Below are 18,461 nucleotides of genomic sequence, written 5' to 3' on the forward strand. Positions count from 1 at the left end.
CCGCTCAATTCCCCGGATCCAGCCCACCGCTCGAGCCACCGAGCAGCAGCAGCAGCGCCGGACCCGAGCGTGGTGAGCGCAGCGCCCCGCCGCCCGCGACAACTTAGCGTCACGAACAGGATCTTACCATTCTACCGGCTGGTAGATTTGCGCCTTGTGTCCCGCCGGCGGTGTCCGGCAGAAAAATTTCAGAATCCGCCATCTTGGGCGCGAAGATTTTCCCGCTCGAGCGTCTTCTTGAGAAGTGGAGGCGCGAAAGCCGAAGCCCCGCCCCTGAAGAGGCGGTGCTGAGAAAAGACCAAGGAGGGCGGATGGCGTCTGGCCGCATGTAAACCAAGGCCATAAAAGCAGGGACGCCAGGACTCTGCCGCCATATTTGGTTCCTGGAAGATACCGCTGCCAACATGTCCGCCCCATCCGGCCACACAGAGATCCTGGAGCCGGTGCCCGGAAAAGCGGCATGGATCAGGGCCCGAATGGCGGGGATCTGTCAGCGGTATCGGAATCAGATATGTCTTCTGATGGAGCAGTGGACCGCGGAGGTGGAGGAGTTAGCTGCGGTCGCCTTGGTGTACGGGATGGATGCCATGATGGAGGAGCTGGTGAGTGACCCACGCCCCTATGTCCCTGAGGGACCGGCCGTTGCGGCTGAGGGACCTGGTCTGCCCCTGGCCCCCATACTGCCTCCGTCTTCCCTACCCGCGTGCCCCGCCGCTGCTCGTCCGTCTGACTTGCGCCCCCCTGCAGCGGCAGCCGAAAGAGTGGCGAGCCCGGAGACTGCAGCAGCTGGCGGCAACCCGCCTGGCGCAGGAACGGATGATAGTGACTCCGGGCCTGACACAGAGCCTGTCTCGGAGGAGGAGGGAGTCGTCGGCTTGCATGACATGGAGGCCACTTACATCCCACGGAGCGGAAATAATGGATATCGGGCGGCCCTTCCCAGTCGCGCCTGCCGTGCGCTGGAGGGGCTGGTACCCGTGTTTCTTCACCTGGGGCCGGGTGAGGAGTATGAAAGTGAGCAGTGAAGGCAACGGTCCCTCCGTTGCACCGTTGTCCCCGTTGCGACCACCAGTACCGTTACCTGTTAAATGAAAGTAATCAACCGAAGTTTTTACCTGATTGGCACTGTGATCGATCCAGCCGTTGCCGGCAAGTAGTCCCCGTAGGGACCCTTTGTACCGTTGCATAAGAAACTGCTTATGGACATGCCTGAGAACTTGCAGAGCACCCACAAACTGGTGGAAATGTAAATATGTTAGGCATGTTTCCGTTGCCGCCTCCGGAGAGGCTGATTTGGAGGATGGGCCCAGGCCCGCCACTACCGCAACCGGTGGCGATCCTCCGGGGGTCAGAGGTCCCCCATGGACGTGGGGTCCCCTGAAGTGACAGTCGGGTGCGAGACACCGTACCTGTTCCCGCTCGGGCAGCCTGGATCTGGACTGGGGTCAAGGGGTGCTGCCCACTTCTTAGGGGCAGCATCACGGCCATGTTGTTTGGGTGTGAGAGCGGAAGCCGTCCGTTATTAATAAAAATGTGTTTGTAACGTTAAAATACCGTCCATCCCGTTAAGGGAAGATTTATAAATATGCTTTGTTGAATGTTTTCACATGTTTTATATCTTTTACAGTTGAAAAATAAAACCGGTGATGGACGGGCAACCCGCGGATGGTCTGCATTTAACCAAGGGGGAATGTGGCGCCCTGGAATAGCCAGGTCGTCACAGGTACTACAACACAACACCCCCACCCCTAGATAGACACATCAGCCAGACACAAAATCCTTGTTGCCTCCCTCCAGGGGCTGATGTCCACACCAGGTGGGGTGGAGCCAGGCGTTTGGCCTCACCCACTAAGGAGTTCACAGTCCTGGAGGCGGGAAAAGGAAGTTAGTGCAGATAGGGAAGTGGTAGAGTGAGGAGTAAAGTGGTAGTAGAGAAGCAAACTGACTGTGTCCGGGTACGTGGCCCGGGCACACAGAGCAAGGTTGGCAGACGGTGGTGGCCGTCTGCAGGAGAGGCAGATCAACACGGAACCGTAGGACCGGGGACGGGCGGTGGCCCGCCGGTACCGAACCGGGGAGCGAAGTGAAGCCAGCACAAACCGGCAGGGCCTGCGGACCCCGACCAGGCTTGGAGTCGCCGTTAAATAGGTCAAATCCGTCAGTGACCGGAACCCCAGGGGTTTCCTAACAGCCAAGACCCGATTGAAGGCAACCGTCCAACCAGCAAAAGGAAATACAGCTACCGCCACAGCTAGAGTTCCAAGGGCCAGAGCCTGCGGGCAAAAGGGCTCCTCCGGCACATATACACGCTGTGGAGCGGGTTACCGGTGGGAAGCCATCGGGACCAAACATACATAAAGGTGCAGGGAAAGGCAACCAACCGTCTGGGAGAAACCACAGCAGCCGGCTGCGGGACCCGTCCATCCAGCCGTTTGGTTTACCAGAGACTTTGCATCCATTTGTGGCAGAGTGAGTACTACCGTACCATCCGGCACCGCGCTGCGCAGTCCAAGCGACCCTGCACCTTGCCAACCCTGCCTCCCCGACACCTCACTGGGCCCCGGGACCACCAACCCCCTACCCACGGATGGGAGAGAAACATCCCAGCTGCTCCCTACCATCGCTCCCGGGATCCCCGTCAATAGCAGCGGTGGTGCCCAACCTCACCACAACCCGTGGGTGGCGTCACGGACGAAATCCCCAAAAATCCCTTTTGTAGAAGAGAAACCCATTATTTAAAGCACGTCATAAGAAGTCCCATTTTAGGCTTGCATAAAGCCATGTAGGGGACGGAGCTAAACTGACATCCCAAACAAGGAGAGCAATAATTAGATAGCCAAGCTAGCCAAGAGGCCCATGGGCACTCTGGAGGAGCTGCATAGATCGACATCTCAGGTGGGAGAATCTGTCCACAGGACAAATATTAGTCATATACTCAACAAATCTGGACTTTATGAAAGAGCTGCAAGAAGAAAGCCATTTTTTTAAAAACAAGTCATAAGAATTCCTGTTTACAAAAACCTATGGGCACGCAGCTAGAATGCAGAACAATGTGCTCTGGTTAGATGAGACCAAAGTAGAACTTTTTGGGCTAAATGCAAACAGTATGTGTGGCAGAAAAATTACACTGCATATCACCCTAAAACACCATCACCACTTTCAAATATGGTGGTGGAAGCATTATGCTGTGGGGATACTTTTCTTCAGCAGGGGCAGGGGAGCAGGTCAGAGTTGATGGGAAATGGATTAAGCAAAAAATAGGGCAATCCTGCAGGAAAATCTGTTAGAGGCTGCAAAAGACTTGAGTGGGGTGAAGTTTAACCTTCCAGCAGGACAAGGAACCTAAACATACAGCCAGAGGTACAATGGAATGTTTAGATCAAAGCATATTCATGTGTGTGAATAGCCCAGTCACAGTCGAGACCAGTCCAGATACCATTGAGAATCTGTGACAACATGTGAAAATTGCTGTTCACAGACTCTTTCCATCCAATCTCAATCAGCTAGAGCTATTTTGCAAAGAATAATGCCTCAAGATAAGATGTGTAAAGCTGATAGAGACATACCCCAAAAGACTTAAGCTGGGTTCACACTAAGCGACAGCGACAACGACGTCGCTGTTACGTCACCATTTTCTGTGACGTAACAGCGACCTTGTAAGTCGCTGTTATGATCGCTGCTTAGCTGTCAAACACAGCAGAAGCAGCGATCATAACGTCGCTGTGCTACATGTGCAGAGAGCAGGGAGCCGCGCTTAGCGCTGGCTCCTTGCTCTCCTAGGTACAGTACACATCGGGTTAATTAACCCGATGTGTACTGCAGCTACATGTCACAGTGCAGAGAGCAGGGAGCCGCGCACACTGCTTAGCGCTGGCTCCTTGCTCTCCTAGGTACAGTACACATCGGGTTAATTAACCCGATGTGTACTGCAGCTACATGTCACAGTGCAGAGAGCAGGGAGCCGCGCACACTGCTTAGCGCTGACTCCTTGCTCTCCTAGCTACAGTACACATAGGGTTAATTACCCGATGTGTGCTGCAGCTACATGTCACAGTGCAGAGAGCAAGGAGCCGCGCACACTGCTTAGCGCTGGCTCCTTGCTCTCCTTGCTACAGTACACATCGGGTTAATTACCCGATGCATACTGCAGCCACATGTCACAGTGCAGGAGCCGGCGCTGGCAGCAAGGGCGGAGGCTGGTAACGAAGGTAAATATCGGGTAGCCAGGGAAAGGGCTTCCCTTGGTTACCCGATGTTTACGCTGGTTACAGCTTTCCGCAGCTGCCAGACGCCGGCTCCTGCTCTCTGCTCGCTTCATTTCGTTGCTCTCTCGCTGTCACACACAGCGATGTGTGTGTCACAGCGGGAGAGTGACGACCAAAAAATGAAGCTGGACATTCAGCAACGACCGGCGACCTCACAGCAGGGGCCAGGTCGTTGCTGGATGTCACACACAGCGACAGCGACGGGACGTCGCTGCAACGTCACAGAAAATGGTGACGTAGCAGCGACGTCGTTGTCGTTGTCGCTGTGTGTGACACCAGCTTTACAGCTGTTATTGCATCAAAAGATAGTCCTACCAAATCTCCATAAAATACATTTACGATTGTGGTGGTAATGTAAAAAATGTTGAAAAGTTCACTGGGTATGAATTCTTTTTCTAGGTACTGTATATGCCATAAAAACAGACTTCCGTTTGCATGATTTTTACAATAAATCAGATTTTTTATTTACAATATAAAACTGTAGTTATTATATATACCCAAAAAATGGTGATAAACAGGTCTTTAGTTGTTCTCATTTTGGTCCACAAAGCTACTCCAAATTGGGACACAATTTTTGTGCAAACACAATTTAGTCTACTTCTGTTTTCACACCCCGTTAAGGATCACATTTTTTAGATACAATCTCTTGTCTAACAGGCAACAAAATATGTCTGATAAGCTTAATAAATACTGAATGTGGTGTGGTTCAAGTCATGTAGGACAATGTAATGTAAATTAAATCAATCTGTCAGTAGGTTTTTGCTATGTAACCTAAAGCCAGCATGCTGCAAGAGTTAACACGAAATTACTGTCTTGTCACAGTCTGATTTTTTGTTTTTTTGCTATGTTTGTTTAAGCAACAGGACCCTTATCATTGCTGGAGCTAAGCAGTCACGCACACAGCAGTCCCCCCCTCTGCTGATTGACACCTCACTCTGAATGTACAATCTCTATTGAGAGTTTTGTGTGGGCGGGAGAGCTCTCAACTCTGCTACATCATTAAATCTTTCTGATAATGTCAGAATGACTGCAGCCAGTAATCTAAGTGATACATCATTGGATTCAGAATCTGTTTGGTTATATCATGCTGCTGTCAGATGAGGTAGCAAAAACCTGCTGACAGATTCCCTTTAAGCAAGCATTTTAACACGTGTAGCCTAGTAATTGAAGCCTAAAAGGAAGCTATTTTTATTAAAAAAATTTTTAGGAATTTTGCCTTAAAAAGTATGGTAGAGTCAAGAAGGCTGCGATCACATGACCATCTATCTCTGTCCTGACCTGAACAAACAGCCTTTTATATATGTTGATGCTTATGCACTACCCGGCCTGAAGGCAAACAATAAAATATGGTCTAGTGAATGCTCCTTACGGAGATGATTATGGTTGTTGTAAACTGATGTATGAAGTAAACTATTGTATTACTGATAAAAATATTTTGGTAAGTTTATGGCCACCATTTTGAACAGTTAAATTAATAGGAATTCTTTTACGGACTATTGCTTTTTAAGAATTAATTTTTTTTATGTTTCTCGCTAGCCTCCGTTCTGGAAACTTTTCTGGGCTGTCTGTGCAGTGGGAATTGGAGGGAGTTTTCAATATGGATATAATTTATCAATTATTAACGCCCCTACCACAGTAAGTGACCTTGCAGATACTTTGTGTAAAGCCTAGCACTGTTGTGTATATGTATTCATCTCTGATTTTTATTAGACTAAATTGATTTCTGATCTTTCCTGTAAATGTAATATTAAACTGAACCTGAGTAACCATAGAGTGAATTTCAACATACCAGTCTGAAATTGGTTCTAAAACTATTTGTAATGTAGCGCCCAGAGAAGGGGGTGCTTGGTCCCGGGCGGTAACAGACGGGGATGTCACTCTGGTGGCCGTTGCCCGGTCCCATGCTCTGGGCCCCTTTTGTTAATGGGGTGTATTTACAGGGGAGATAAGAGTTTTTGTCATGTGATGCCACCTGCGGGTTGCGGTTGAGGATGGAAACCAACGCTGCCAAACGTAGGTACTCCCAGAGCTGATGATAAACGGCAGCTGTGGTGTTGGGCCCTCCGCAGATAGTGTCTGGGAACTGTGAGAGTGCAGAATGATGGAGACTGCACCAAATTGACTTTAATAGTCTCTACTCACATGGACCCTCGGTAGGCTGGTTCCGGTTCCAGGAGTATCAGTGCCAATGTAGTGACCCAGGTTGCTCTATCCCCGGCACTCTCTTGTAGTTGAGTCCCCGTAGCTTGAAGTGTTTGGGGGCCCCAACTGTCCCTTTTGGGGTACAGTCTCCTTCTCCATACGGCGGGCAGCGCGGACCCTGCGGGGAGGTAAGTGTCCGAACCCTGATCCTAGTTTGCTGCTGATGCCCCCGGTTTATTTGGTTCGGTGAAGTCCGTGAAGGTTTCCACACCGTGCAGGTATTGATAAATCGTTTAAAACTTGACATTTGACCTAGGGCCCCGTGCCCCGTTCGTACTCCGGTCCCAGCGGTATCTCCGGTACCCGTCCTTGCGACCTCTCTCCCGTGCCCCCGGGGTCACTGTTACACAGGCGCAGTGCTGGCACTTCCGCACACTTCATCGTGCGCTGTCAGACTCCTACTGACTCCGACTCAGACCCTCTAACTCCTCCCGCCAAGCTGGGTAAACCCTTCTGTTAACCCCTTTATGCCCAGTGTGGAGAGTTCACTAGGATTTGATTCGTGTTTTGGTGGTCAATGGCACTTTCCAGGTCCCAGGGGATAGGTCCTGCATCCCCTAGAGGATGCAGTTCCTTGTAGTGCCCTGATGGCATCAGTGGCGCTACAGTAAGACATGAGCCCAATTAAAGGGGATGTCTGCGAATAAACAATTGATCACCTAATCACAATATAGGGGATCAATATGATGGTCTGACTCCTGGTACTACAATACAATCAAAAAAGACTGCTGGAACACCATTGTAAATGTGAACAGGGTGCTAGCCAAAAAAATACACAATCTATATGAAGTGAAAGCTGCACACCAAATTCAGAGAACTATGGACAACCATAAGTGTTTTGTAATACATAAGGAATGAAAAATACAATTAGCCATATGAAAAATTGAAAAAAACTGAAAATGTGACATTGCATAACTGATGAGGATTATTTGAAAAAAGAGATATTTAGCTAATGTATTGATCAATTCATTACTGCCCGATAACCAACTTCACGGTAATCTCTTATTTATGGGGTCCCTAACCAAATGTTGCCTCTATATGCGGTTAAAACCTGCTTGTGTGCGTGGGTGTGACGCCCTGGCAAAACCAGGTAGTCACACACATTAGGCCCCTGCATAACACCTTCCCTCACAGGATTAAATCAGCTGACCTGAAACCCTAGTCACCTCCCCCAGGGCAGGATAGGCACACCAGTGGGCGGGACCAGGCGGATGGAGAACACCCACCTAGGGGTCTAGAGAGCCGGGGCGGGAAAATAGGGAGTTAGTTTGAGTGAGTGTCAGTGTAAAGTCAAAGTTGGAGTGGAGTCCAGGCCTGTGCCAAAGGTCTGAGGCTCAAACTGACAGGTGCTGAGGTTGGTGCCCTGGTGCATTGGCTAGGTGGCAGACGGTGGTCCGTGTCTAGCAGGAGATGGGAAGACGGCTCAGCAGATCCGAGGTGGACCGGGACAGGTTAGGAGCCCGCTGGTACCGACACCGGAGACCCGATTGGAAACCGTGAACAGAGGGGGTACTCAGACCCTGAAGCCAGGACCGGAACCAACGGCCTAGCTAATTAACTGATTGAGGGCAGGATTATAGGTCCTGTCCCAACCAAAGTTCCAAAAGCAGACAACCACCCACAGAGAGGGATAGGGCATCCGCCAGGGCCCGGTAGATCCCACGGGTCAGCGTCAGCGGGCACGGCTCCTAACAATAGTACCGGGAGCGGACTCTCGCGTTCCACACCGGGACGTCCACCACATCACAACACAGTGCAGAGGAAAGTGACACAGACCACCAGCCCGGATGGGGGACCAGAGTACACCCGGCCGCGGTAGCCGGCCGCCAGCACCTTGGTTAATAACTGCACTTGTCTGATTTCTTTAACCGTGAGTAAGCTGAGACTCCCTGGTCTGACCAGGCGCACCGGCCCCTGCTATCACCGTCCCCTGCACCAAGTCATCGGGTCCTAGGGCAACCATCCCTATCCACGGAGGGGTTAACATCCAGCTGCCATTACATCTCCCCCGGGGATCCCATAACAGCAGCGATGGTGCTATATCTCACCAGACACCGTGGGTGAAGTCACAGACAGTTTATAACCAATCCCGTACAAATACGTCCCCCTTTGATTCAGAGTGTCTGCGCGACCCCCGGGTCAGGAGAACCCCTCGAGCCATACCGTAGATCCGGATCCGAGCAGCACCGGCTGCTGGCGTGGGGGCGGCACATGGGTACCTAACCAAATGTTATCTCTATGCAGGGCCGGATTATAGGCGGGGCAGACGGGGCTCCAGCCCAGGGGCCCCCACCACAAGAGCTTCTGAGGGGGGCCCCCACCACCATCAGTGTGGTTCAGGACCGCACTGTACCTTTAAAGAATTTCAATCCCGGCCGTCACTTTTCTGCAGACACGCCCACTGCACACTGTGTAGGCTGCGTCTGCTAGGATGACGTCACCGCGCACCTGTTGCTGCTTCTAAGTTCCTGCCGTAGAGGAGCTTGTGGGAGGACCGGAGGTCTCAGTGGATCCTGGTAAGTATGATGTTATTAATCATGGTGCCGGGCAGGAGGCTGCAATGAGGAGGGAGCAGGACGCCGCTGATAACACCAGACCGGATTCCATAGTGTCAGCACAGCAGCCACTCTGCTATCAGTGTGAGTTATTGCCGGAGTGTGAGCTGCTGCAGACCAGGTCGGGCTGTCAGTGCTGGGTCATCGGCCTCATCCCTCCCCTGCAATAACTCACACTGATCTCCAGCACAAACATCACTACACAGATCCTGCACTGATCACATCTGAGCCTGCAGCACACATTACACTATATGGCCCATATTACATATAGAATATGTGAGGTCCTGTAGGCCCAGGTGTGATCAGTGCAGGACATTGTATATCTGTGTACATGGTATACCACATCCAGTGTACAGAGTAGTGTGATATACTGTGTACACACATCAGATGGTATATAATAATGTGTATATTCTATAACATCTGGTGTCTGTATCACAGTAAACCCGGTCAAATGCCGGGGGGGCCCACTCGCGGTGGCAGGAGTGGCGTAGCGCTAGTCAGGGGGGCACGGTGCCCGCGCTGCCTCCCCCCGCCGAGGATCGCGCTTTCAATTGTATCGGCATCGCAGCTGCCGATACAATTGAGAGCAATGATGAGATGGAGCGGCGCGCTCTCTCTCATGATTCTCCTCGCTGTGTCTGTCGGCATTCTGACAGCTCTGCAGCAGAGCGTGGTGACGTGATCACTGCGCACCTGCTGAGAGGTAAGAGCAAGCGACAGCAGTGGACGCGCTGAGGAGACGGAGGAGCGGGGGAACGAGGAGAATGAGTATGTACAATCACTGTGGCCAGACGAACATGGGGGTGCATTAAATGATATGGCGGCTGTATACTACATGAGGGTGCCTAATGCTATCTGGTTCTGCACTGTGCTATATATGGGCTGTATACTACATGAAGGTGCCTAATGCTATCTGGTTCTGCACTGTGCTATATAGGGGCTGTGTACTATGTGAAGGTGCTTAATATAATTTGGTCTGCTCTGTGCTATATAGGGGCTGTGTACTATGTGAGGATGCCTAATGCTATCTGCCTATGCACTATGCTATATAGGGGCTGTGTACTACATGAGGGTGCCTAATGCTATATGGGTGTGCATTGTACTATATGGGGGGCTGCATAGTGCCATATGGGGGCTGCATAATGCCATATGGGGGCTGCATAATGCCATATGGGGCTGCATATTGCCATATGGGGGCTGCATAGTGCCATATGGGGGCTGCATAGTGCCATATGGGGGCTGCATAGTGCTACATGGGGGCTGCATAATACTATATGGAGGACTATGGGAGCTTCATAACACTATATGGAGGAATATGGGGGCTGCATAATACTATACCCCCAGAGTTGTATGTCCTCTACACCCCAGAGCTGTATACCCCCGGAGCTGCATGTCACCCCCCCACCTCAGAGCTCTTTGTCCCCCCCACCTCAGAGCCACTGCCCCCCTCTAGAGCTGTATGCCCCCCACTGCTATGTACCCCTTTCCTCAGTAATATGGATGTCCCCAGCCTCTCTTGTGATGTATATACAGCAGTGTTAGTGTTCTCTATGTGCGGCCATGTCTGTTAGTGACTGCCACCAATCAGCGTGGCACAGACACATGCCCAGGAGGAGCTGGATGGAGACAAGCGGGGAGGTGAATGAGACTGTTGCCGGCTTCCCAATATTAAAAATATAGATAAAAATATAAAAATGTGTCTGTGTGTGCACGTGTGATGCGTATCTTTGTGTCATCTATGTACGTCGGTGTATATGACTGTGTCTAGATTTATGTCTGTCTATATGTGTTTTTGTGAATTTGTCTTTAAATATATACTGTATGTGTACGTACAGTCAGGGCCAGAAATATTTGGACAGTGACACAAGTTTTGTTATTTTAGCTGTTTACAAAAACATGTTCAGAAATACAATTATATATATAATATGGGCTGAAAGTGCACACTCCCAGCTGCAATATGAGAGTTTTCACATCCAAATCGGAGAAAGGGTTTAGGAATCATAGCTCTGTAATGCATAGCCTCCTCTTTTTCAAGGGACCAAAAGTAATTGGACAAGGGACTCTAAGGGCTGCAATTAACTCTGAAGGCGTCTCCTCCTCCTCCTCCTCGTTAACCTGTAATCAATGAAGTAGTTAAAAGGTCTGGGGTTGATTACAGGTGTGTGGTTTTGCATTTGGAAGCTGTTGCTGTGACCAGACAACATGCGGTCTAAGGAACTCTCAATTGAGGTGAAGCAGAACATCCTGAGGCTGAAAAAAAGAAAAAATCCATCAGAGAGATAGCAGACATGCTTGGAGTAGCAAAATCAACAGTCGGGTACATTCTGAGAAAAAAGGAATTGACTGGTGAGCTTGGGAACTCAAAAAGGCCTGGGCGTCCACGGATGACAACAGTGGTCGATGATCGCCGCATACTTTCTTTGGTGAAGAAAAACCCGTTCACAACATCAACTGAAGTCCAGAACACTCTCAGTGAAGTAGGTGTATCTGTCTCTAAGTCAACAGTAAAGAGAAGACTCCATGAAAGTAAATACAAAGGGTTCACATCTAGATGCTAACCATTCATCAATTCCAAAAATAGACAGGCCAGAGTTAAATTTGCTGAAAAACACCTCATGAAGCCAGCTCAGTTCTGGAAAAGTATTCTATGGACAGATGAGACAAAGATCAACCTCTACCAGAATGATGGGAAGAAAAAAGTTTGGAGAAGAAAGGGAACGGCACATGATCCAAGGCACACCACATCCTCTGTAAAACATAGTGGAGGCAACGTGATGGCATGGCCATGCATGGCTTTCAATGGCACTGGGTCACTTGTGTTTATTGATGACATAACAGCAGACAAGAGTAGCCGGATGAATTCTGAAGTGTACCGGGATATACTTTCAGCCCAGATTCAGCCAAATGCCGCAAAGTTGATCGGACGGCGCTTCATAGTACAGATGGACAATGACCCCAAGCATACAGCCAAAGCTACCCAGGAGTTCATGAGTGCAAAAAAGTGGAACATTCTGCAATGGTCAAGTCAATCACCAGATCTTAACCCAATTGAGCATGCATTTCACTTGCTCAAATCCAGACTTAAGACGGAAAGACCCACAAACAAGCAAGACCTGAAGGCTGCGGCTGTAAAGGCCTGGCAAAGCATTAAGAAGGAGGAAACCCAGCGTTTGGTGATGTCCATGGGTTCCAGACTTAAGGCAGTGATTGCCTCCAAAGGATTCGCAACAAAATATTGAAAATAAAAATATTTTGTTTGGGTTTGGTTTATTTGTCCAATTACTTTTGACCTCCTAAAATGTGGAGTGTTTGTAAAGAAATGTGTATAATTCCTACAATTTCTATCAGATATTTTTGTTCAAACCTTCAAATTAAACGTTACAATCTGCACTTGAATTCTGTTGTAGAGATTTCATTTCAAATCCAATGTGGTGGCATGCAGAGCCCAACTCGCGAAAATTGTGTCACTGTCCAAATATTTCTGGACCTAACTGTATCTGTGCATGTCTATGTGTGGATGGGGCCCACTGAGACTCTTTCTCCCAGGACCTACAAAAACCTGGAGCCGACCCTGCGTGTACCAGTCATGTATTCTCCTGTACACTGTACAGGGGCGTACCTTTGGGGGGCATGCGGCATATCTGCCCCTGCACAGCAATCAAGGGGGCACCATTAGAAAATGTGAGGCAGCAGTATGGTGGGAGAAAATTGTAAGTGGAGAGTATTGAGAAAGAAAAGTGTGAGGGGCATAGAGTGGAGACTGGGTAGTGGGGGAGGGGGGATAAGCAGGATAGAGAAGGGGCAGTATGGTGGCCAGTGTGAGGGCACAGTATGCTGAGCTGGGGGAATGTGAGACTGAGGTGCAGTATAGAGAAGGAGCAGTATGGTGGCCAGTGTGAGGGCACAGTATTGAGGACACAGTATGCTGCGGAGGGGAATGTAAGACTGAGGTGCAGTATAGTGACTGGATAGTGAAGGAGGTAGGCAGCATAGAGAAGGGGCAGCATGGTGGCCAGTGTGAGGGCACAGTATGGAGGGCACAGGATGCTGAGAAGGGGGAAAGTGAGACGGAGGTACAGTATAGTGACTGGATAATGAAGCAGGTAGGCAGCATAGAGAAGGGGCAGCATGGTGGCCAGTGTGAGGGTACAGTATGGCGGGCACAGTATGCTGAGGAGGGGGAATGTGAGACTGAGGTGCAGTGTAGAGAAGGAGCAGTATGGTGGCCAGTGTGAGGGCACAGTATGGAGGTCACAGTATGCTGAGGATGGGAATGCAAGACTAAGGTACAGTATAGTGACTGGATAATGAAGCAGGTAGGCAGTATAGAGAAGGGGCAGCATGGTGGCCAGTGTGAGGGTACAGTATGGCGGGCACAGTATGCTGAGGAGGGGGAATGTGAGACTGAGGTGCAGTATTTATATCTAAATGCTACAGTTCGTGCTCTACTGTTATGGTTAAAATGTTAACGTTATTGGGCCCCCACCAGATTTTCTGCCCAGGGGCCCCCACCAACCTTAATCCGGCCCTGCCTCTATGTGTGGTTGAAACCTGCTTGTGTATGGGAAGCCAGGGACCTGGCTATATAGGAAATTGAATAAACATGGCTAAAGGGTGGGACTGGGTTCTCAGACAGAAAAAAAACTGCATAACAATCAAAAAAGACTGCTGGAACACCATTGTAAATGTGAACAGGATGGTAGCCAAAATATACACAATCTGTATGAAGTGAAAGCTGCACACCAAATTCAGAGAAATATGCAATGCAACACTTTCAATTTTTCATATGGCTAATTGTATTTTTCATTCCTTTTATATTACAAAGCAGTTATGCTTGTCCATATTTCTCTGAATTTGGTGTGCAGCTTTCTCTTCATATTGACTCCTGGCACTGTCACCCTCGGTCAGCTGATAATTGAGCTGGCAGCTGCGGGATAAACGCTATGTCACTGCACTACACCACTGTTTAGTAGTTACTGCTGAGTCTGCAGTTTTTCTTCCATTCACTTTTTCTTATTGTGCTAGATTTTGTTTGGTTAGTGTTTCCATTTTTACCATCCATGTGTTACTGTTCTTCTCATATGCAGAACATACTGATGGAGGTTTCTCAGGCTTTTACTATCAGGCAGTCAAAATCTCTTACAAGTTTGATGACACCTAAAGGCCGCTTTACACACTGCGATATCAGTACCGATATCGCCAGCGTGCGTACCCGCCCCCATCGGTTGTGCGGCACGGGCAAATCGCTGCCCGTGTCACACAACATGGCCCGGACCCGTCACACTACTTACCTTCCCTGCGACGTCGCTGTGACCGGCGAACCGCCTCCTTTTTAAGGGGGCGGTTCGTTCAGCGTCACAGCAACGTCACAGCAGCGTCAGTGAACCACCGCCCAATAGAAGTGGAGGGGCGGAGATGAGTGGGACGAACATCCCGCCCACCTCCTTCCTTCCGCATTGTGGCCAGGAGGCAGGTAAGGAGAGTTTCCTTGTTCCTGCGGTGTCACACGGAGCAATGTGTGCTGCCGCAGGAACGAGGAACAACTTCGTTACTGCTGCAGTAACGATATTTGAGAATGGACCCTCATGTCACCGATGAGCGATTTTGCACGTTTTTGCGACGATGCAAAATCGCTCATAGGTGTCACACGCAACGGCATCGCTACAGCGGCCAGATGTCATCACAAAATCCGTGACCCCAACGAGATCGCTGTAGCGATCTTGTAGCGTGTAAAGCCCGCTTTAGTGTAGCGCCCCTGATCCCTTCAGGGTGCTACAAGGTTCTGCATCCCCACAAGCATCATCAAACCATGAGGACAAAGAGTAAAAGTGCAAAAGAATATAATTTTTATTAGTTTTCACAAACAGTAGTATAAAACATTAAAAACAATTACAAGAGACATGTGGGATGTCAAAAGAGATTAAAGGAGGAATGGCAGCGTCCCCTATTGGGAATTCATTAACCCCATGAGGTCCTTCACAGCCGAAAAATACCATTAATGAGTCATAGTAAGGAATATTCCACATATAAATCATATTTTTCAAAGAGCTGTGAACAGAGAAACAAGGGAAATGAAAAAATAAAGATCATATTTACCAAAAGTGTAAGTGCAAGGGTACACAATGACTGCCTATTCACAGAACATGACAAGACCCCCCCCCCCAAGAAATGGATCACTAACCACCAACGTGCGTTTTACGAGGGTACTCTTAGCTTTTTCAAGGAGGGTAGATCCTAGTCATCCCCACAAGGAAGTACCAACAAAAATCCAGGTAATCCCAGTTTTTCACCAACAATCCTGAAACGCCTGCACCGGGGCCTGCAGGGATGGCACGGTCACCGGGCCCGTGGTATTCGGGGTCAGGCTGTGAGTGGCCCGACCCGGCTTCCGTGACCCCGGCGGGTTTCAATAAAGGGAAAGTCTGACAGTTAGTCCGGTGTGACAAGGGGGATGGAAGGAGGGTAACGGGGTTCCTGGGGAGCTCGCCATCGGTCGCAGCGGCCACTGAGGTCTCGGCCTCCTCTGCCTCGGCTCTTCCGCTCCCAGGAAACGGTACGGGACGGGGAATGCTAGCAGCGCCACCCGTGGTATGCGGCCAGATGTTCAGCTGCCGCTGTGCAGTCTCTCTCCGGGACAGGTGTTACAAGCAGCCGGATGGAATCACTCCCCACAGGAGGTTAATGAGACCCAGGGCAACAGTCCTCAAGGCAGACTGTGGACAGGGAGAACACAGGACGTCAGTAGTCAGAACTGCAGTGACTGTAGAAAGTGTCAGACAGCAGGAGTGTGAAGGTGGAAGTGAAGTGACGTCCTGACTCACGTTAACTGTGACCTGGTACCCAAGAGAAGTGGTTGCCGGTGGAGTACAATGGAGTACTCCCGGAACTACGCACCGACGAGGTACAGGACGATAGGATAGGGAAGAACTTCCTGTTAACACCTGCACAGCAAAAGGGGACCATCAAGGACCTTGCTGACCCTAAAGAATCTGAAGACTCAGTAGCAAAGGGAGAACTGGGGACAGGACAAGAGACTTCAACCCCACAGGGTTCACTACCGTCAGGCGGACAGAAGTGGACAAACCTTAGAATGGGGACCCCCAGTGTTCTATACCATGGGGACCCACTTACCAGAGACAGGAGCAGGGGAAGAAGGTGCCAGAGAACCAGACTGGCACTGGCACGAAGGGGACATGGAAGCGAAACCAGCTGGCCTCGAGCAACCAGTTAACATCTGCAGAAAGTGAGTAAACCAGTTGCACTGAATACTTGTGTGGACTACCTTCTTCCGACGCCTACTGCACCATACACCCTCTGGGACAAAACCCTACTTGCGGAGGGACTACCATTCTAGCTGCCAATACCCCAGTGAACATCTGGTCGCATACCACGGGTGGCGCTGCTAGCATCCCCCGTACCGTTTCCTGGGAGCGGAAGAGCCACGGCAGAGGAGGCCGAGACCTCAGTGGCCGCTGTGACCGATGGCAAGATCCCCAGGAACCATGTTACCCTCCTTCCATTGCAGATATTGATCCGGATCTGGCACTCAGAAAATTAAAAAAAAGGGAAAAATAAAGAAAATAAGATTGAAGCAAGCGCTTCATACTTACGGAGGCTTCGGCATGGCTGTACACTGCTCCTGCGACCGCCCACTTCCTGGGACACTCATCATTGCTCCGCGATATGCACTGCTTTCCTCGCCCACTGGGCGTCCTGCAGTCTGTGATTGGTTGCAGTCAGATGCGCCCCCACCCTGTGTGACAGCATCTGACTGCAACCAATTGCAGACCCTATCTGCGTGTCAGTATCGTGGTGTAAAAATAAATAAATCAAACAATTCGTGTAGGGTCCCCTCCTATATTATGACAATGAGCACAGATAAAGCATACGGCTAGAGGCTGCAGCTCCCAGCCGTGCACTTATCTTAGCTGTTTATCAATATAAGAGGAACCACATGTGGCTTTTTTTTTAATTATTTAAATAAACAATTTTAAAAATGGTGTGCAGTTTCCCCCCCGATTTTGAATCCCGGTGCTTTACCCAGCTCTTCCCAATTGCCCTGGTGCAGTGGCAATCGGGGTAATAAGGGGTTAATGACAGTGCACAATGGTCATAAAGCCAAAAATTAGTGATGGCTAGGGGTCTATGAGACCCACCGATCACTAATCATATAAGTAAAAAAAAATACACAAACACAGAGAAAAATCCTTTATTTGAAATAAAATACAGCACCGTCTTTCCCCTCTTTATTAACCCCAAAAAGATCCTTGAACTTCCACTATAATCCACACAATGTCCCACAATGGTCTTGACTCTGCTACATCCAAGCCTGGAGAGATCGAACACGTGTCCGATCTCTCCAGGCTCCGGGAAACACTGACAAGGGGGACCTGGCAGCAGTTACGTTACTCAGTTCACTGGAGGTCATGCCCCGCATCCCCCTCCCCGACCAGCACCATCAGAGTTAAAGTGCTGGGCCGTTCCCCACACCCCGCCAGCCCTTTACCAATGACAGTCCTGACCAGGTGTTGGGGAGTGCAGGGCAGCCACTGTCACTGCTGCCAGGCGAGTTCCCCTTGTCAGTGTTCCCCGGAGCCTGGAGAAATCGGACATGTTTTCGATCTCTCCAGGCTTGGATGTAGTAGAGCCAGGATTGTCGTGTGGCTAGCAGGAACTTTAAGGGTCTTTTTGGGGTTAATAAACTTATATGAGGACCGGAATCCGGCCCGGAACCGAATTTTAAAAACCATATAATGCGGACCCGTTATCTGTGAGTTCGCTCAACACTAGTAGTGATGATAATGATTATGAGTGTGTGAGGAATACGTACATATATACAGTGCTGGCCAAAAGTATTGTCACTCCTACAATTCTGTCAGATACTCAGTTTCTTCTTGAAAATGATTGCAATCACAAATTCTTTGGTATTATTATCTTCATTTATTTTGCTTGCAATGAAAAACACAAAAGAGAATGAAACAAAAATCAAATTATTGATCATTTCACACAAAACTCCAAAAATGGGCCAGAGAAAAGTATTGGCACCCTTAGCCTAATACTTAGTTGCACAACCTTTAGCCAAAATAACTGCGGACAACCGCTTCCGGTAACCATCAATGAGTTTCTTACAATGCTCTGCTGGAATTTTAGACCATTCTTCTTTGGCAAACTGCTCCAGGTCCCTGAGATTTGAAGGGTGCCTTCTCCAAACTGCCATTTTGAGATCTCTCCACAGGTGTTCTATGGGATTCAGGTCTCAACTCATTGCTGGCCACTTTAGTAGTCTCCAGTGCTTTCTATCAAACCACTTTCTAGTGCTTTTCAAAGTGTGTTTTGGGTCATTGTCCTGCTGGAAGACCCATGACCTCTGAAGAAGACCCAGCTTTCTCACTCTGGGCCCTACATTATGCTGCAAAATTTGTTTGTAGTCTTCAGACTT

At 49.5% G+C, this 18,461-nt stretch overlaps 1 protein-coding gene across 1 annotated transcript in view; it reads left to right on the plus strand.

The window, feature by feature from the left end:
* The first annotated feature begins 404 nt into the window (after positions 1-404).
* The window catches only part of LOC142249689 (solute carrier family 2, facilitated glucose transporter member 11-like), a 98,733-nt gene continuing 80,676 nt past the window's right edge, over positions 405-18,461 (plus strand). Inside the window, exons 1-2 of the mRNA XM_075321533.1 lie at positions 405-602; positions 5,802-5,900. Coding sequence (XP_075177648.1) covers positions 405-602; positions 5,802-5,900 — 297 coding nt within the window. The remainder of the gene's footprint in view (positions 603-5,801; positions 5,901-18,461) is intronic.

The sequence above is a fragment of the Anomaloglossus baeobatrachus genome, chromosome 1 (genome assembly GCF_048569485.1).
Source record: "Anomaloglossus baeobatrachus isolate aAnoBae1 chromosome 1, aAnoBae1.hap1, whole genome shotgun sequence".
Classification (NCBI taxonomy): domain Eukaryota; kingdom Metazoa; phylum Chordata; class Amphibia; order Anura; family Aromobatidae; genus Anomaloglossus; species Anomaloglossus baeobatrachus.